Source organism: Oncorhynchus masou, chromosome 10 (assembly GCF_036934945.1).
Source record: "Oncorhynchus masou masou isolate Uvic2021 chromosome 10, UVic_Omas_1.1, whole genome shotgun sequence".
NCBI lineage: Eukaryota > Metazoa > Chordata > Actinopteri > Salmoniformes > Salmonidae > Oncorhynchus > Oncorhynchus masou.
The window spans coordinates 27,663,264-27,684,623 of record NC_088221.1 but is presented as its reverse complement, the minus strand read 5'-3'; the positions used below and the strand labels follow the sequence as shown (position 1 = coordinate 27,684,623).

Here is a 21,360-nt window from a genome sequence, read left to right as displayed (position 1 = left end):
CATCCGGAAAAAGCTTGAATGGAGAAGACAAGGTGAGCACTAACATAAGTCCTGTGCCTCTTCACCAAAAACACTCACAAACTTTTACAGATGCACAATCGAGAGCATCTTGTCGGGCTGTATCACGGCAACTGCTCCACCCAGCCCTAAGGCACTCCAGTGGGTAGTGAGGTCTGCACAACGCATCACCAGGGGCAAACTACCTGCACTTTTAAATGTTTTTAATTTATTTGACCTTTATTTAACTAGGCAAGTCAGTTAAGAACAAATTCTTATTTTCAATGACAGCCTAGGAACAGTGAGTTAACTGCCTGGTCAGGGGCAGAACGACAGATTTGTACCTTGTCAGCTCAGGGATTTGAACTTGCAACCTTCCGGTTACTAGTCCACCGCTCTAACCACTAGGCCACCCTGCCGCACCTACACCACCTGATGTCACAGGAAGAACAAAAAAGATCATCAAGGACAACAACCACCCGAGCAGCTGCCTGTTCACCCTGCTATCATCCAGGAGGTGAGGTCAGTACAAGTGCATCAAAGCTGGGACAGAGAGACTGAAAAACCGCTTCTATCTCAAGGCCATCAGACTGTTAAACAGCAACCACTAACATTGAGTGGCTGCTGCCACCGTACTGACTCATCTCTAGCCACTTTAATAATGAAAAAATTGATGTAATAAATGTATCACTAGCCACTTTAAACAATGCCACTTCATATAATGTTTACATACCCTACATTACTCATCTCATATGTATATACTGTACTCTATACCATCTACTGCATCTTGCCTATGCCATTCGGCCATCGCTCATTCATATATTTTTATGTACATATTCTTATTCATTCCTTTACACATGTGTGTAAGGTAGTTGTGAAATTCTTAGGTTAGATTACTTGTTAGATATTACTGCATGGTTGGAACTAGAAGCACAAGAATTTCGCTACACTCGCATTAACATCTGCTAACCATGTGTATGTGACAAATAAAATTTGATTTGATAGGTCCTCTCTCCTTGTGCACGCTCCTGATAGATCCTCTCTCCTCGTGCACTCAGTGGTGGAAAAAGTACCCAATTGTCATACTTGAGTAAAAGTAAAGATACCTTAATAGAAAACGACTCAAGTGAAAGTCACCCAGAAAAAATCATACTTGAGTAAAAGTCTGAAAGTATTTAGTTTTAAATGTATCAAAAGTAAATGTAATTGCTAAAATATACTTAAATACCAAAAGTAAAAGTATAAATCAAATTTGATTTGTCACATGCGCCGAATACAACCGGTGTAGACCTTACCGTGAAAAGCTTACTTACAAGCCCCTTAACCAACAATGTAATTTACCCCCTTTTCCTCCACAATTTCGTTGCGTTCTTGTCTCATCGCTGCAACTCCCCAACGGACTCGGGAGAGGCAAAGGTCGAGTCATGCTTCCTCTGAAATATGACCCACCAAATCGTGCTTCTTAACACCTGCCCGCTTAACCCGGAAGCCAGCTGCACCAATGTGTTGGAGGTAACATGGTCCAACTGACATCCGAATTCAGCATGCAGGCGCCCAGTCTGCCACAAGGAGTCGCTAGAGTGTGATGAGCCAAACCGTCCCCTACTCCAGACAATGCTGGACTCCCAGTCACGGCCACTCGGGAGGCCACCAACAAAGCAGTTTTAAGAAAATTGAGTTAAAGTATTTGCTAAATAAACTAAAGTAAAAAATGAATAAAAATTAACACAATAAAAGAACAATATTGAGGCTATATACAGGGGGTACCGGTACCAAGTCAATGTGCGGAGGTACAGGTTAGTCGAGATAATTTGTACATTTAGGTAGGAGTAAATTCCTTATATTAAGCAAACCAGACCACACCATTTGCTTTTTTTTACAGCTAGCCAGAGGCACGCTCCAACACTCCGACTTAATTTACATACGAAGCATGTGTTTAGTGACTCCACCAGATCCGATGCAGTAGGGATGACTAGGGATGTTTTCCTGATAAGTGTGTGAAGTAGACACTTTTCCTGTCTTGCTAAGCATTCAAAATGTAACGAGTACTTTTGGGTGTCAGGGAAGATGTATGGAGTAAAAAGTACATAATTTTCTTTCAGGATGTAGTGAAGTAAAAGTTGTAAAAAATATAAATAGCAAAGAACAGATACCCCAACAAAAACTACTTATGGAGTATTTTTACTTAAGTACTTTACACCACTGCTTGCATGCTCCTGATAGATCCTCTCCTTGTGCATGCTCCTGATAGATCCTCTCCTTGTGCATGCTCCTGATAGATCCTCTACTCGTGCATGCTCCTGATAGATCCTCTCCTCGTGCATGCTCCTGATAGATCCTCTCCTCGTGCATGCTCCTGATAGATCCTCTCCTCGTGCATGCTCCTGATAGATCCACTCCTCGTGCACACTCCTGATAGATCCACTCCTCGTGCACGCTTCTGATAGATCCTTGTGCATGCTCCTGATAGATCCACTCCTCGTGCACACTCCTGATAGATCCACTCCTCGTGCATGCTCCTGATAGATCCTTGTGCATGCTCCTGATAGATCCTTGTGCACGCTCCTGATAGATCCTCGTGCACACTCCTGATAGATCCTCTCCTCATGCACGCTCCTGATAGATCCTCTCCTCGTGCACGCTTCTGATAGACTGCTGCGCCACTCGGAAGCCCCAAAAAGATCTAAGGCACTGCATCTCAGTGCTCGAGGCGTCGCTATAGACCCTGGTTCGATTCCAGGTTGTATCACAACTGACCGTACTTGGGAGTCCCATAGGGCGACACATAATTGACCCAGCGTTGTCTGGGTTAGGCTGTCATTGTATATAAGAATTTGTTCTTAACTTAAAAATCCTCTCCTCATGCGTGTTCCTAATATAGCCTCTCTCCTTGTGCACACTCCTGATAGATCCTCTTTCCAAGTGCACACTCATGAGGCCCATCCTCTGCTTGTGCACACTGCTCTAAATGTGTGCATGCTCTTCAAGCATCTATTTCAGCGTGTATACTTCTCACTGCTAGTGTATTGTCCCCGGCTTCCTCTCTGTTGGTGCTACTGTACTGTATATCCCCAGGCAAGTGCTGTCAGCTGAGTCAGCTAACTATGCACTGGGATATAGACTCCCTCTGTCACCCTTCTTATTGCTAGAGGCCAGCCTCTCCTCCTCTTCTGTCAGCCTCTCCTCTCCATGCCAGCCTCTCCTCCTCATTGGGGTTTTATCAGGACACAGCTTCTTGCCTAGCTGCTCAGTATTTTACTGTTGGCTGGCTGATACTGTACGTCTGGCTGGGCCTGACTTGCTGCAGTCACACACACACACACACACACACACTGTAGCGAGGGAAGTTCTTACACACTGACTGGAAGGGAGATGGATGGCCACATATTTGGACTGAAGCTACAAATGACCCATATAGTTTTGATGGGCTAAATGTGTCTTGATGTTTGGGTACGAGACTTGTTGCAGTTGTTCTGAGGCCTCTGTGTTCCGTAGGTGGGATGAAGATGGCGTGTGTTTTCATTAATGGGTAAAAGGTCGTATGACTTTTATCTGAGGCGATGACATAACATACTTATGATGTCCTGGATTGCATTTGATTGTTTATTGCCCCTGGTGCAAATCTGTAATATTTAGTTTCTTCCCTTTTCCGTCTCCGTCTTTGGCCCACCTCTCAGCTCCTAGAACAGAACGACACTGCAATATTCACTCCTCCTCAAGTTCTTCAGGCACAGAGGATTTACTTTTTAAAGCGGTGAATAATTCAAACCCATGGAGTTCTGTTTCTGTACAAGTAATGTTTACTCATTCATGCACTAAATGGCACAGACAAATGGCTGCTGCTGCTATTCTGGTGCCAAATCACTGCTATCGGGTGTGGTGTGTGTGTGTGTGAGAGAGAGATTTCGTCTTCATGTTTGTGGCACAGCCCTCTTGGCTACATCGTTGCTCAACTTAAAGGGGTAGTTGACCCAAATTAGGAAATGACAATGTGTGTGTAGATGTCCTACAAGAGGATAGGGATATTTCTAGAAGAATGATAAGCAGTGGACCACACACTCTCCCTCACATCTTCAGCAGTCTGATTAAATCCAACATCCATGTGAACACACATTAGGCTTTAGCTCCTGGCTCCCTCTCTCTAATTCCCATGCAGCGATGTGTCCCATGCAGTGTACTGGGTTCAGTGGCTGCTGTATACATTAACAATATGTGTTCTCTTCTCTCCAGCTGTGAGATAAAGGGGACGGGGTGCAGCTGAGTAGACTGATAGAGGGGGGAGCAGCCTGCCACGTGGGCTTTGTGACGCATACTTGTATAAACGTAAGTTAACGTGTGTCTGTGTATAGATCAATGTGCGGGTCACCACCATGGATGCAGAGCTGGAGTTTGCCATCCAGCCCAACACCACCGGCAAACAGCTCTTTGACCAGGTAAGCATGGTTTTTATTCAGCTCTCATGCTCACTGCCTCACTTACAGACTAACTTTATGTCCAGGTAAGCATGGGGTTAACGTACAACAAACACACACTGCTGAGTGTCAACAAGGCTGGGAGCTGAACTGGTCTAGCCTGTGTGTGTGAAAAAAAATATATATATATGCAGGAGTACGAGGTAATTGGGGTAGATATGTACAGTTGAAGTCTGAAGTTTAAATACACCTTAGCCAAATACATTTAAACTCAGTTTTTAACAATTCTTGACATTTAATCCTAGTAAAAATTCTATCTTAGGTCGGTTAAGATCACCACTTGATTTTGTGAATGTCAGAATAATAGTAGAGAGAATTATTTATTTCAGCTTTCATCACATACCCAGTGGGTCAGAAGTTTACATGCTACCAAATACTAATTGAGTGTATTGCCTTTAAATTGTTGAACTTCCACAAGCTTCCCATAATAAGTTGGATGAATTTTGGCGCATTCCTCCTGACAGAGCTGGTGTAATTGAGTCAGGTTTGTAGGCCTCCTTACTCACACAAGCTTTTTCAGTTCTGCCCATACATTTTCTATAGGATGGAGGTCAGGGCTTTGTGATGGCCACTCCAATACCTTGACTTCGTTGTCCTTAAGCGATTTTGTCACAACTTTGGAAGTATGCTTGGGGTCATTGTTCATTTGGAAGACCCATTTGCAATCAAGCTTCAACTTCCTGAATGATGTCTTGAGATGTTGCTTCAATATATACACATAAAAATCAAATAAAATTTTATTTGTCACATACACATAGTTAGCAGATGTTAATGCGAGTGTAGCGAAATGCTTGTGCTTCTACTTCCGACAATGCATTAATAACCAACGAGTAATCTAGCTAACAATTCCAAAACTACTACCTTATACACACAAGTGGAAAGGGATAAAGAATATGTACATAAAGATATATGAATGAGTGATGGTACAGAGTGGCATAGGCAAGATGCAGTAGATGGTATCGAGTACAGTATATACATATGAGATGAGTATGTAAACAAAGTGGCATAGTTTAAAGTGGCTAGTGATACATGTATTACATAAAGATGCAGTAGATGATATAGAGTACAGTATATACGTATACAGATGTAGGGTATGTAAACATTATATTAAGTAGCATTGTTTAAAGTGGCTAGTGATATATTTTACATCAATTCCCATTATTAAAGTGGCTGGAGTTGAGTCAGTGTGTTGGCAGCAGCCACTCAATGTTAGTGGTTGCTGTTTAACAGTCTGATGGCCTTGAGATAGAAGCTGTTTTTCAGTCTCTCGGTCCCCAGCTTTGATGCACCTGTACTGACCTCGCCTTCTGGATGATAGCGGGGTGAACAGGCAGTGGCTCGGGTGGTTGTTGTCCTGGATGATCTTTATGGCCTTCCTATGACATCGGGTGGTGTAGGTGTCCTGGAGGGCAGGTAGTTTGCACCCGGTGATGCGTTGTGCAGACCTCACTACCCTCTGGAGAGCCTTACGGTTGTGGGCGGAGCAGTTGCCATACCAGGTGGTGATACAGCCCTACAGGATGCTCTCGATTGTGCATCTTTAGAACCAAGTGCTTTTGGTGACAAGCCGAATTCCTTCAGCCTCCTGAGATTGAAGAGGTGCTGCTGCGCCTTCTTCACGATGCTGTCTGTGTGGGTGGACCAATTCAGTTTGTCTGTGATGTGTACGATGTGGATAGGGGGGTGTTCCCTCTGCTGTTTCCTGAAGTCCACAATCATCTCCTTAGTTTTGTTGACGTTGAGTGTGAGGTTATTTTCCTGACACCACACTCCGAGGGCCCTCACCTCCTCCCTGTAGGCCGTCTCGTCGTTGTTGGTAATCAAGCCTACCACTGTTGTGTCGTCCGCAAACTTGATGATTGAGTTGGAGGCGTGCGTGGCCACGCAGTCGTGTGTGAACAGGGAGTACAGGAGAGGGCTCAGAACGCACCCTTGTGGGGACCCAGTGTTGAGGATCAGCTGGGTGGAGATGTTGTTACCTACCCTCACCACCTGGGGCGGCCCGTCAGGAAGTCCAGTACCCAGTTGCACAGGGCGGGGTCGAGACCCAGGGTCTCGAGCTTGATGACGAGTTTGGAGGGTACTATGGTGTTAAATGCTGAGCTGTAGTCGATGAACAGCATTCTCACATAGGTATTCCTCTTGTCCAGATGGGTTAAGGCAGTGTGCAGTGTGTAATTTTCCTTTCATCATGATGTCATCTATTTTGTGAAGTGCACCAGTCCCTCCTGCAGCAAGCACCACCACAGCATGATGTTGTCTTACTTGCTGAGTGGCCTTTCAGGTTATGTCGATATAGGACTCATTTTACTATGGATATAGATACTTTTTTTTTTGGATATAGATACCTGTTTCCTCCAGCTTATTCTTATTATTAGGTCCTTTGTTCTGGGATTAATTTGCACTTTTTGCACCCAAGTACGTTCCTTCCTAAGCGGTATTACGGCTGCGTGGTCCCATGGTATTTATACTTGTGTACTATTGTTGAACGTGGTACTTTCAGACGTTTGGAAATTGCTCCCAAGGATGAACCAGACTTGCGGAGGTCTACCATTTTTTTTTTTTAGGTCCTGGCTGATTTCTTTAGATGTTCCCATGATGTCAAGCAGAGAGGCAGTGAGTTTGAAGGTAGGCCTTGAAATACATCCACAGGTACATCTCCAATTGACTCAAATTATGTCAAATTACTCATTATGCCTAACAGAAGCTTCTAAAGCCATGACATCATTTTCTGGAATTTTCCAAGCTGTTTAAAGACACAGTCGACTTAGTGTATGTAAACTTCTGACCCACTGGAATTGTGATACAGTGAAATAATCTGTCTGTAAACAATTGTTGGAGAAACGACTTGTGTCATGCACAAAGTAGATGCCCTAACCGACTTGCCAAACTACTTTGTTAACAAGAAATTTGTGGAGTGGAGTGGTCATTTGCAGCTCCACTCCAAAGATTGTCTGACAATTCTCCCCAATGCGACTAGTTCATTCTGTAGTGTTGGAATGGAGCCCAGCTCTGACTCAACAGGAATCCTCTTCTGTTGACTGGGCTCTGCTGGTTCCCCTCACAGCTCATCAGAGTGTGTGTTGCCACTCAGTCATTGGACTCCATTGACCTTAACTTACTCTCGCATGCACACTCGGTCATGCTCACTACAACACGCCTGCACGTGCGCGCAGACACACACACACTTGTTTAACAATTTATAACCATTCAAAATCCTTTTCCCCCAAACCTAATTCTAACATCAATTCTACCTTAACCTAAGCCCCCTAGAAATAGCATTTGACCTAACAAAATGTTACCAGTTGGTCAAATTTTAGTTTGTTTACTATTCTTGTGGGGACTGCTGGTCCCCACAGGTATAGTTAAACACCTCCACCAACTGCTGTTCGCTGCAGATGGAGCACATCGGGCCTGCTTCAGTCAGTTGGACAGCTGGTTTCCATGGTGCCTGACAAATACACAGAGAGCCAGAGATCCGGTGAGTCAGGCTTTCTGTCTGTCAGAGCCTCAGTGTGTGTTATAAATACAAAGACAGGAGCAGTGTGTGCATGTGTGCTTAGATACGGACGACACCTGACGTCAGACTAGGATCAACAGTTGGCCCAGTGTAGAGACTCTTTTTGAGAGAGAGTATGTACACAGAGCTGTGTGTGTGTGTGTATTTGCATTTCTGAATTATAGTAAGATGAGCACAATAAAGACTCATTTGCTAATTTCATGACGTCAATGATAACATATTGAATATGACTTTTTTTCTCCTATCGCACAAAAATAGGCATCATGGTGATATGCATCAATATTATTATTATTATTCACATAGCTACTTCACATACTCATCCACTTCTGTAATTTTGGATCCATTTGTTGAGAGAGTGCTTTCGGAAGGTATTCTGACCCTTTGACATTTTCACATTTTGTTAAGTTCCAGTCTTATTCTAAAATGGATTAAATAAATCCTTCATCAATCTACACACGATACCCCATAATGACAAAGTGAAAACAGGTTTCAGAAATGTTTGCAAATGTATTAAAACTAAACTTTTACAGAAGTATTCGGACCCTTTGCTATGCGACTCGAAATTGATGATTTGGAAAGGTACACACCTGTCTAATATAAGGTCCAATAGCTGACAGTGTATGTCAGAGCAAAAACCAAGCCATGAGGTTGAAGGAATTGTCGGTGTAACTCCGAGACAGGATTGTGTCGAGGCGCAAATCTGGGGAAGAGTACCAGCATTAAAGGTCCCCAGTGGTCTCCATCATTCTTAAATTTAAGAAGTGGAACCACCAAGACTCTTCCTAGAGCTGGATTACACGCCAAACTGAGCAATCGGAGGAGAAGGGCCTTGGTCAGGGAGGTGACCAAGAACCTGATGGTCACTCTGACAGAGCTCCAGGTGTTCCTCTGTGGAGATGAGAGAACCTTCCAGAAAGACCACCATCTCTGAGAAACTCCACCAATCAGGCCTTTTATGTTAGTGGCCAGATTGAAGCCACTCCTCAGTAAAAAGCACATGACAGCCCGATTTGGAGTTTCCCAAAAGGCACCTAAAGGAGACTCAGACCATGAGAAACCAGAGTCTCTGGTCTGATGGAACCAAGATTTAACTCTTTAGCCTGAATGCAAGTGTCACCTGGCACCATCCCTATGGTCAAGCATGGTGGTGGCAGCATCATGCTGTGGGGATGTTTTTCAGTGGCAGGGACTGGGAGACTAGTCAGGATCGAGGGAAAGATGAACGGAGCAAAGTACAGAAAGTACCGAGTAAAGGGTCTGAACTTATGTAAATGTGATATTTCAGTTTTTTATATTTTTTAATAAATTTGAAAACATTTCTAAAAACTTGTTTTTGCCTTGCCGTTATGGGGTATTGTGTGTAGATTTGAGAAAAAATTAACAATTTAATAAATTTTAGAGTAAGGCTGTAACATAACAAATGTGGAAAAAGCCAAGTGGTCTGAATACTTTCCGAATACACTGTGTGGGTGGAACGAACTGAAGATGGGACAGCCGGCATTCATGCGGTCTGTTTATGCTGTTAAATGGACTCTACAACATCTTCTCAGATTGAGCAGCCCCCAACTCCACCCCACTAAAAATACATTGCGATCCTCCACACAATCACATTACACAACAAATACAGTACAATACACCAGCAAGCACCACATTACAACTGTACATCCAGTTGTGCAACTGAGTCCTGGACTTCCTGACAGGCCACCCCTAGGTGGTGAAGGTAGGAAACAACACCTCCACTTCACTGATCCTCAACACAGGGGCCCCACAAGGGTGCGTGCTCAGCCCTCTCCTGTACTCCCTATTCACCCATGACTACGTGGCCACGCACGCCTCCAACTCAATCATCAAGTTTGCAGACGACACTACAGTAGTAGGCCTGATTACCAACAATGACGAGACGGCCTACAGGGAGGAGGTGAGGGCTCTGGCGGAGTGGTGCCAGGAAAATAACCTCTCCCTCTTCGTCAACAAAACAAAGGAGATGATCGTGCACTTCAGGAAACAGCAGAGGGAGCACGCCCCATCCACATCGCCGGAACCGCAGTGGAGTTTCAAGTTCCTCGGCATACACATCACTGACAAACTGAAATGGTCCACCCACACAGACAGTGCGGTGGAGAAGGCGCAACAGCGCCTCTTCAACCTCAGGAGGCTGAAGACATTTGGCTTGGCCCCTAAGACCTTCAAACCTTTGAAGAGGCACAATTGAGAGCATCCTGTTGGGCTGCATCACCGCCTGGTACAGCAACTGCTCCGCCCGCAACCACAGTGCTCTCCAGAGGGTGGTGCGGTCTGCCCAACGCATCACTGGGGGCACACTGCCTGCCCTCCAGGACACCTACACCACCCGATATCCTTGATGATCTTTTTGGCCATCCTGTGACATCAACCACCCGAGCAACGGCCCGTTCACTCCGCTACCACCCAGAAGGCGAGGTCAGTACAGGTGCATCAAAGCTGGGACTGAGAGCTAGAAGACGTTTTTCAATCTCAAGGCCATCGGACTCTTAAATAGCCATAACTAGCCGCCTACCACCCGTTTTCTCAACCCTGCACCTTAGAGGCTGCTGCCCTAAAGACATGGAATCCCTGGCCACTTTAATAATGGATCACTAGTCACTTTTTAATAATGTTTTACATGCTGCTTTACTCATCTCATATGTGTATAGACTGTATTATATTCTACTGTATTTTAGTCAATACCACTCCGACATTGCTCATCCTAATATTTCCTAATTCCATTCTTTTACATTTTAGTTTTGTGTGTTGTGAATTGTTAGATACTACTGCACTGTTGGAGCTAGAAACACAAGCATCTCGCTACACCCGCAATAACATCTGCTAAATATGTGCATGTGACCCAATAAGATTTGATTTTAATGATTACTCTGGGTTTGTTGCCCCTGGCTCCTTCTTGTTAGCCATATTGCCAACTTGGCCTGGCCAAACAAAGTTCAACATTGCTTGAATACCTCGGCCCCATTCCAAACATCCCCACAGAGAAGACCACCCTCAACCTCACACACACAACCCACCCCAACGCACCTATAGATAGCCTGCTAATCATTGATGCATTTTGTGTTTTCAGGTGGTGAAGACAGTGGGCCTCCGGGAGGTGTGGTTCTTTGGCCTGCAGTACACAGACAGTAAAGGTTACAGCACGTGGCTCAAACTCAATAAGAAGGTGACACAGCAGGATGTGAAGAAGGAGAACCCTCTGCAGTTTAAGTTCAGAGCCAAGTTCTTCCCTGAGGACGTGTCTGAGGAACTCATCCAGGAGATTACGCAGAGACTCTTCTTCCTGCAGGTAACACACACGCGCGCTTGCACACACACAGTTCTACAGTGTGTCCTTTGTACTCACAATGTACATTGCAGATCCAAACAAAGTATTCAAACAAGCGTGTGTGTGTTCCCTGCCCATTCCAGGTGAAGGAGGCCATCCTGAACGATGAGAACTACTGTCCTCCAGAGACAGCCGTGTTGCTGGCCTCCTACTCTGTCCAGGCCAAGTATGGAGACTACAGCAGAGACGTCCACAAGCCTGGTTACCTCACCTCCGACCGCCTGCTGCCACAGAGGTCTGTACTCCATATCCATTCCTCTGTTCCCTCTCTGGCCCGTCAGAGGGAGTGTGTTCTTTCTTAAATGAGCTGTTCTTTAGTAAAGTGGTTTAACTCCCTGACAATAAATCTGTTTGGTCTTTTGATGCCAGGCCTCTACTGTGGCTCTGTTTGAATAACCCTGTGTGTGTTCTGCAGAGTGCTGGAGCAGCACAAGTTGACTAAGGAGCAGTGGGAGGACAGAATACAGACCTGGCATGAGGAACACACAGGCATGCTCAGGTAGGTCTGTGTATGAGGGTCTCTGTCTGTGTGTGTGGCTTTGTATGAGGGTGTTTGTATCACACTTTCTCCTCTACACAAGTTATAACTTTCTAATGTGTGTTTGTGTACATAGAGAGGACTCTGTGATGGAGTATCTGAAGATAGCCCAGGACCTGGAAATGTATGGAGTCAACTACTTTGAGATCAAGAACAAGAAGGGAACCGAGTTGTGGCTTGGTGTGGATGCACTGGGACTCAATATCTACGAACATGAGGACAAGTACGCAATACTGACTTATACAATGTGGAATAATTATTTGTCCACTTATTTATTTGATATACTCCATGACACTATTGCCCTCTGCTGGCCATGAATGGGACCTCTAGTTTCATTTTGTACTACTCTGACATCAAATCAAAAGTTATTAGTCACATGCGCCAAATACAACAGGTGTAGGTAGACCTTACAGTGAAATACTTACTTGCGAGCCCCTAACCAACAATGCAGTTTAAAGAAATACGGATAAGAATAAGAAATAAACGTAACAAGTAATGTACTGTGGATAGGTAGTTATCTTCCTATTGCATATTACTGTACTAGCATAGTGTTGAGACAGTCTGTGTTTTCCCTTCCCTCCACCCCAGGTTGACACCAAAGATTGGCTTCCCCTGGAGTGAGATCAGAAACATCTCCTTCAACGACAAGAAGTTTGTCATCAAACCCATCGACAAGAAATCCCCAGTAAGTCCGTCTACCCGGGAAGGCAGGGGACCCGTCTACCCGGGAAGGCAGGGGACCCGTCTACCCGGGAAGGCAGGGGACCCGTCTACCCGGGAAGGCAGGGGACCCGTCTACCCGGGAAGGCAGGGGACCCGTCTACCCGGGAAGGCAGGGGACCCGTCTACCCGGGAAGGCAGGGGACCCGTCTACCCGGGAAGGCAGGGGACCCGTCTACCCGGGAAGGCAGGGGACAGTGGGAGGAAATAATACAACACAATAAACAATGAGAAAATATAATAATAATATTGGGGTAGAGTTGTCCACCCCTGTTCTCCACCTTGCACTGTCTGTAAATTACCTGTAAATTGAATTAACCCCTTCCTCTCCTCTTCCATTTTCTCCCCTCCTCCTCTCACTGCAGGATTTTGTATTCTACGCACCACGGTTGCGGATTAACAAGCGTATCCTGGCGCTGTGCATGGGGAACCACGAGCTGTACATGAGGAGGAGGAAGCCTGATACCATCGAGGTGCAGCAGATGAAGGCCCAGGCCCGGGAGGAGAAACACCACAAACAGATGGAGAGGTACAGTACTGGGCGAACACATGCAGACATGTGGTTGTGATTCTGACCAGAAGGGGGCAGCATTGTATTAAAATATGTCTGGTCTGCATTAGAACCACATAAAAGGTAAATCTCTGTATTTCCTTGATTCCCAAAAGGAGGGGAGAAGAGAGGATACAGGGAATTACAGAAATGAAAATGAGATACAAGTCTGATCTACCATCCTGACAGCTGCTCTCTGAAGATCAGGATGGTCCAAAGAGGCTATTGAGATACAGCCTTGGACTACATATCTCTGTATGTAGTGGTGTAAAAATATTTTAAAGGACAATTTACATAGTTTTGGGGTGTATCTGTACTTTACTATTTATATTTTTCACAACTTTTTACTTTTACTTTACTACATTCCTAAAGAAAATATGTACTTTTTACTCCCTACAGTTTCCCTGAAACCAAAAGGTCCTTGTTATATTTCGAATGCTCAGACAGAACAGAATTATGGTCCAATTCACACACCTATCAATATAACGCGTTGTCATCCCTACTGCCTCTGATCTGGCAGACTCACTAAACACAAATGTATATACTGTGTTTGTAATTCATGTATGAGTGTTAGAGTGTGCCCTTGACTGTCCATAAAAACATATATTTTTTAATTGTGCCGTCGGGTTTGCTTAATATAAGGAATTTTATGTATAGCTTTTACTTTTAAAATTTTACTCAAGTATGACAATTGAGTAGTTTTTCCAATACTGTTATGTGCATTTTTGTGTGTCTTGTCTTTTTGTAAAGCATCTTAGAATGTTGTACCTATTTTGTGATGATAATATTTTATATATAAAAATATAGTTTGATATTGAATATTATTTATATATATCCGTCAACCGGGATATATATTCTACAATTAGTTTAATTAATTTGAATATATTATTAGCCCAGGCATGTTCATAGTCTTTTGTTTTACAGAGCCCAGCTAGAAAACGAGAAGAAAAAACGAGCGCACGCAGAGAAAGAGAGGGAGAAGATGGAGAAAGAGAAGGATGAGCTGATCGAGAGACTCAGACAGATTGAGGAACAGACGCTAAAGGCCCAGAAAGGTATACACACACACACGCTAAGGATACATCAGAGGAAAAATTACTGATTTGCATTCTCTCACTTATTTTTAAATGTCATAGGTTAACCTTGCAAGCAACACCTTGGTGTTACACTAAAGGAATCCGCGTGCTTCCAAGCCAAAACAATTCTCAAGACTTTGTGTATATATTATGACGTTATTTTGTGACATTTGGTCGTTCTAGACCTTTTTTCCAGCTGTTCTGCCACACTGAAAACAAAAAATCCGGCACCAAACAATTTAGTCAGATGTAAAATTGCACTACTAAGATCTCCTTGTCAAAAATGTCAAAATTAATGACAGATTTCTTGAATTATTTTCGATTTATTCTGACTATTTTTAGGAAGTGTATACTGGCTACGTCATCTCAAAATGGACGCCTTTTTATAGCTTTTCAAGGGAAGGTCTTTTAAGTGAGTATGCGAGCACACTCATTCGGTTCAGCTAGCTGAGGCACCAGCCGAACTGAAGCATGCTGACGCCTTAACACCCACTGTAGTACACAACTGGTGTTCAGACACTCAATTACCACAGAACAAGTTCACAGCTACAACATTTGCATCCGAGCCTCCTATCAGGAGGAGTGAGGAATGGAATATCAGTTAGAGATGGGCATAGGATGACACTGCCAGCTGTTATATCATGTTACGGGAACATTCTCTCTATTGTTGGCCCTTGACTTGTTGCACCACAGCTTTTCTGTTGGGACAGGACATAGCATGCCTGGGGTGTATTTGCATAGAGTGAAGTCATGGACAAGTATTAGCCATTGAGGCTGTAGTGCTGACATTATGGTGCCTCTAGAAATCTGATTTTATAATATAGATGAGGCCTTTAAACACTGTCATTCCATTGGAGATTATTTGAGTATTCCTCTTGTTTCTTAAAATATATAGATTAATGTGTGAATGTATATCAGGAAAGATGGGTGTGATTCTTGCTCAGATCGGAGTATATTTGCCATAAATTGTTGTCAATTGTGTGTGTATCTTTGTCTGTCTGTGTCGTTCTGTGTACGCTCATACAGAGCTGGAGGATCAGACACGCAGGGCCCTGGAGTTGGACCAGGAGAGGAAGAGAGCGAAGGAAGAGGCAGAGAGGTTGGAAAAAGAGAAACAAGCAGCAGAGGAGGCCAAAGCAGCGCTGGTTAAACAGGCTGCTGACCAGATGAAGAACCAGGAGCAACTGGTAACACATCACATCACTGGGCCACGCTTTGGATCAGGGCCCCGTTTACTGGACATACTTTCAGTGCATACTACTTTCCTTCCTTCCTTCCTTCCTTCCTTGAAAAAAATGCACTTATCTTATATGATATGATTAGTGAATACAATATGATAAGACACCTTACTCTGCTTTCTATTTATTGATTATGTCAAGGAAGGATGGGTCTAAGTGTAGTTAACCATGTAAATATACCTACTGTAGGCAGGTATACAGTAATTCTCTAAATCAACAATCTCCTCTGGATTGTGCAATTATCACACTAAAACAGTTGTAAATTCTCTATTCTACAATTATAAACTGGGTGGTTCGAGCCCTGAATGCTGATGGATTGACAGCCGTGTTATTTCAGATGGAATAACACAGGTATTTTTTATTTATTTAACCTTCATTTAACTAAGTATGACAGCATTTATTTTTACTGCCGTAATTACATTGGTAACCAATTTAGAATAGCAATAAGGCACCTCGGATTTGTGCTATATGGCCAATATACCACTGCTTAGGGTTGTATGCAGGCACTCTGCGTTGCGTCGTGCATAAGAACAGCCATTAACCGTAGTATATTGGCCATATACCACAAACCCCTGAGGTGCATTTTTGCTTAGACATATCACTGTAATAACCCTGTCCCTGCTCTATTATCACCATGTCAATACATACAGTTGTATGTAAATAAGTGAGTCTGACTTTTGTAAAAACCTCCTCTGGTCACACTAGATTTTATGGATGGTTTTACTAGCATTCCACAGGTGATTTGGTTATTCCTCATGGTATTTTTTTTTCTTGGTCTTTCACTTGACATGCCTAAGCCCAACGCATAGCTCAACTTTGTGCTTCAGCTCCAAATGACTGACTATTGTCTTATTTAGAGAGAGTCATTGTTTTAAAGGGATAGTTCACCCAAATGACAAAATAACATATTGCTTTCCTTACCCTGTGAGCAGTTTATGGCAAAGGTATGACAGCAACCCATGCTTTGGTTTTGTTTACCTGGCCACTGTTTCTGGCCATTGTGGCACAACTCCAATGCAAGTCATGCACTTCATGTCCAAATCATCCTAAAAAAAATGTATTGTATAACTCAATGAAGTTGCAAATGGATGATTTGGACATGCATTTGATTTGTGGCCAGGTAAACAATAGCGAAGCATGAATTGCTGGAACACCTTGTCCATAGACTGCTTACAGGGTAAGGAAACCTAAATGCAATTTGGGTGAACTTTCTCTTTATGTGTAGGGAAATAACATTGCTGTATTTGGTTTGATGCTGTGTTGGAAGGCCCTGAGGCAGTAACCTTTTTAGAGTGCTGACAGATATGTGTGATTGAAGTGTAAATGGCGGGGACTTCTATCCTCTTACCAGCCTCTCTCCCTCTGAAATATTACCTGGAATACCATAGGTGGTATAACATGTTAACAGTACTCACCACAGAACCACGTGTCAATTTATATTGATATTGGTTGGTCATTAAGTTTAATGTGGAGGAGAATGGGCCAAGGCCAACTCTTGCAGTCTGGTGGCCAGTGTGTTGGAGTGTGTGTGTGTGTGTGACAGAAGTGTGCCTTGTGCTTGTCGCTCGCAGGCCGCTGAGCTAGGAGAATTCACCGCCAAAATCGCTCTGCTTGAAGAGGCCAAAAGGAAAAAGGAAGAGGAAGCGACAGAATGGCAACACAAAGTAACAGTTACCACCTCTACCTCTCTCTGACCCCCACATGCCCCCTGCGCTTACTGAACTAATGCATTATTATAATGGTGTCTGTGTCTAAATGTGTGGGGGTGTGTGACCTCAAACCAAATCGTATAACAACTTTCCTAAAATAACTTCAAAAAGTTTTGTGTATGTGTGGGAGCTGAGGTTGAAACTGTGAGCGAGGATTTGTTTTCATTGTGTGTCTGTCCTTTTTATTTGCATGTTAACCCGTTACTGTGTGCATGAATGTTTTACTGCTTTTTACAAGTCTCTGGCCTGCTCAGGCCCTACACGTGCATTACCTTTAAATACAGATGTCCCTGTGTTTTGGCAAATGTATCTTAAAATGTGTTGGTGTGTGAGTTTGTGTGTGAAAGCAAGAATGTTTGTTCTACCTGTTGTGGATCCAAATAGAATATTGAAATGTGTCAATACTGTGTGATAGTTATGTGCGATACAATAGATAAGCACTTTATTGAACGCCAAGTGACAGTATTTCGCACATTAACCTCCCCCTCCCCACTAGGCCATCTCAGCCCAGGAGGACCTGGAGAAGACTAAAGAGGAGCTGAAGTCTGTGATGTCATCACCCCCGGCGCCAGAGCACGATGAGCAGGATGAGACGAATGCTGAGGGTAGCACCGAGCTGCACAGTGATGGGGTCACCAGCCACCACAGCGAGGAGGAACGTGTCACAGAGGCCCAGAAGAACGAACGCGTCAAGGAACAGCTGCAGGTAATGAAGACGTGGCCTCACTTACATTTAACATTTTAGTCATTTAGCAGTGCATTCCTCTTAAGATAGCTAGGTGAGGCAACAATGCATCACAATGGTCCTCTGTAGCTCAGTGGGTAGAGCATGGCTCTTGCAACGCCAAGATAGTGGGTTCAATTCCTGGAATTACCCCTATGTGAGAAAAGGTTGTACTCTATGGATGTTGAAGAGCATTAACCTGCATGGGGTGTGTCACCGCTTTGATGTTTGCAGAGAACGACAGGCTGTTGTCCAGGGTCACGCCAAGGTTCTTTGCACTCTGGGAAGGGGACACTGGAATTGTCAACCGTGATGGAGAGGTCATGGAGTGGGCAGGCCTTTCTCAGATAGAGCAGCTCTGTTTTGTTGAGCTTGAGGTGGTGGTCAGACATCCAAGCTGAGATGTCTGCCAGGCAGGCAGAGATGCGTGTTGCCACCTGGGTGTCAGAAGGGAGGGAAGCAGAAGAGTTGTTGAGTGTCATCTGCATAGCAATGATCAGAAAGACCATGTGAGGATATGACTGTTGAGAGACCTGGTGAAAAGAGGATGGTGATGATGTAAAGAGAAAAACAACTTGGTGAAAAGAGGATGAGCACCTAGAACCGAGCCCACGGGGACACCAGTAGTGAGAGCATGTGGTGCAGACACAGATCCTCTCAACGCCACCTGGTAGTAGTGACCTGCCAGGTAGGATGCAATCCAGGAGTGTGCAGATGCCATTAGGATGGATAGACCCCTAGAAGCTCAAACTAACAACTGCAAAAACATGTAGGGTCATGGTTAGGCCTAGTGTTTGGGTTAATGGATCAACAGTTTGCAGATCATTTTTTGAACTATAGACCCGGTCTGCAACTATCAAAATGAAGTGTTCTCTCTCTTCCCCTCTCCCTCTCTGTCAGGCTCTGAGTTCAGAGTTGGCCCAGGCGAGGGACGACACCAAGAAGACCCAGAATGACATGCTACATGCGGAGAACGTGAAGGCTGGGAGGGACAAGTACAAGACCCTGCGTCAGATCCGCCAGGGAAACACCAAGCAGCGCATCGACGAGTTTGAGTCCATGTGAGAGACCTCGCCCTCCCACCCTTGCATTGCCACGACAACGGCTCGTTTTTGTGTACAGCAAAACCTGCCCGTTCCCCTCCCATTCCTCCAAATCCCTACTTGCAAAAAGGCCAGAGGTGTGTGGATTCAATGTCCCGCCAACTATGCCTTGCCAAAGCTCTGCCCATTAGCGGATGGCCAATCAAACTGCTCCATGCTTAGAGCTCTGCCTAACCACATCTGGACTCTCCTAATCTGGAATGGTAAGCAACATACTGTCGAAGAGAACTTCTCCATGAACAAAGGCTCATTTAATGCTTGCATGTCTGATGTAAGAATGGATAGAGAAATTGGTTGATATCTTGCTTTCATTGAGAGGGAACAATTGCAGTTGAACTTTTGGGTGTCGCTGGCCAGCTTGTATGTAAAAGCTTTAAATACCGTAACTTACGTTTATTTGTTTGCCATTAGATTAAGAATTTTAATCGTTTTCTTTTTTTAACGAAACAGCCTTATTTGTCTCATTTAATTTCGGCTTCATATTTAACTGTGGTGAGTTAGCTGTGCTCTAGTTAGTCATGGGTCAGCTGATGTTGAACCAGTGGTTTAATTCCTCCAGAATTTGACAACAGCGTTTATCTGTCCGTTCTGACCTATACCTTTTGTGTCGTTTATCGTCAATTGAAGCATTTACCATTTATTTATTTTCGTCCACAATAAAGATTCCATGTATGTTTCTTATTTCCAGTCAGTCAGTGTTCATCCCCAGGTTGAACGAGGTAAAACCAAATTGGAGGGAGGCAGCAGTGCATTATTATATGGATGGAGTGATATGAGGAACTGTTAATTTTGAACATTCCAGATTCATCACCTTCCAGACATGTAAGAATGGGGAAAATAAAAGAACCACAAAACCGCCCGAGCCACGTTGGTTTTCTGAATCAAGTTTATGTAAGGAAGGATCAGGTCAGCCACCTCCTTGAATTTACAACTGGTGTTGTTTCTGGTGAAAGAAAAAAAACGTATTCAATTGTAAATATCAATGGTTTTATCCTTAATGTCAATCGATGTACAATAATGTACTTTACTAACCTTTATCATCTTCAGTTATAACTTTGAACCCATTAATCATTAGATAAAAACATTTAAAAAAATAAAAATGTAATGTTGTAGTAACCTTTCCAGAGATATTACTTTTCATATAGTGTTGTAGAAAGATGACAACACATTCTAGGCTATTCATTCAACTTTATCACCACAGTAAATGTAGCATCTGTTTGATTTTAAATTTCAGATGTCAGTGCCTTCAGGAAAGTATTCAGATCCCTTGACTTGTTTCACATTTTGTTACATTATAGCCGTATTCTAAAATGTATTCAATTGTTTTTTCCCCTCATCAAACAGTACCCCATAATGACGAAGCAAAAACAGGTTAGCTAATTTATTTAAAAAAACAACAACTGAAATATACTTTATCGAAGCACCTTTGGCAGCGATTTACAGCATTGAGTCTTCTTGGGTATGACACTACAAGCTCGGTACACCTGTATTTTGGGAGTTTCTCCCATTCTTCTATGCAGAGACTTTGTGGTTCCAAATTTCTTTAATTTAGGAATGATGGAGGCCGCTGTGTTCTTGGGGATCTTCAATGCTGCAAAAACTTGGTACCCTTCCACAGATCTGTGCCACAACACTATCCTGTCTCTGAGCTCTACGGACAATTCCTTCGGCCTCATGGCTTGGTTTTTGCTCTGACGTGCACTGTCAACTGTGGGCCCTTTTATATAAGCAAGTGTGTGCCTTTCCAAATCATGTCCGTTCAATTGAATTTAGCACAGGTGGACTCCAAATTGTAGAAAAATCTAAAGGATGATCAATGGCAACAGGATGCACCGGAGCTCAATTTTGAGTCTCATGGCAAAGGGTCTGAATACTTACAGTACCAGTCAAAAGTTTGGACACACCTACTCATTCAAGGACTTTTCTTTATTTTTACTATTTTCTACATTGTAGAATAATAGTGAAGACATTAAAACTATGAAATAACACCTATGGAATCATGTAGTAACTAAAAAAGTGTTCAACAAATCAAAATATACTTCATATTTGAAATTCTTCAATGTAGCCACCCTTTGCCAAGAGTGTGCTCAGCTGTCATCAAGGCATTCTCTCAACCAGCTTCATTAGGAATGCTTTTCCAACAGTCTTGAAGGAGTTCCCACATACCCTAAGCACTTGTTGGCTGCTTTTCCTTCACTCTCTGGTCCAACTCATCCCAATCCATCTCAACTGGGTTGAGGTCGGGTGATTGTGGAGGCCAGGTCATCTGATGCAGCAATCCATCACTCTCCTTCTTGGTCAAATAGCCCTTACACAGTCTGGAGGTGTGTATTGGGTCATTGTCCTGTTGAAAAATAAATGATA

General features: G+C 43.6%; 1 protein-coding gene across 1 annotated transcript in view; it reads left to right on the top strand.

Moving 5' to 3' along the window:
- Positions 1-19,677, top strand: part of LOC135547452 (radixin-like) — a 35,155-nt gene extending 15,478 nt beyond the window's left edge. Inside the window, exons 3-14 of the mRNA XM_064976479.1 lie at positions 4,347-4,430; positions 11,081-11,299; positions 11,422-11,573; positions 11,754-11,837; positions 11,953-12,099; positions 12,465-12,561; positions 12,962-13,125; positions 14,071-14,201; positions 15,249-15,409; positions 17,032-17,124; positions 17,666-17,875; positions 18,794-19,677. Of these exons, the coding sequence (XP_064832551.1) occupies positions 4,347-4,430; positions 11,081-11,299; positions 11,422-11,573; positions 11,754-11,837; positions 11,953-12,099; positions 12,465-12,561; positions 12,962-13,125; positions 14,071-14,201; positions 15,249-15,409; positions 17,032-17,124; positions 17,666-17,875; positions 18,794-18,958 (1,707 nt within the window). The 3' untranslated portion in view covers positions 18,959-19,677. The remainder of the gene's footprint in view (positions 1-4,346; positions 4,431-11,080; positions 11,300-11,421; positions 11,574-11,753; positions 11,838-11,952; positions 12,100-12,464; positions 12,562-12,961; positions 13,126-14,070; positions 14,202-15,248; positions 15,410-17,031; positions 17,125-17,665; positions 17,876-18,793) is intronic.
- The last annotated feature ends 1,683 nt before the right edge of the window (positions 19,678-21,360 follow it).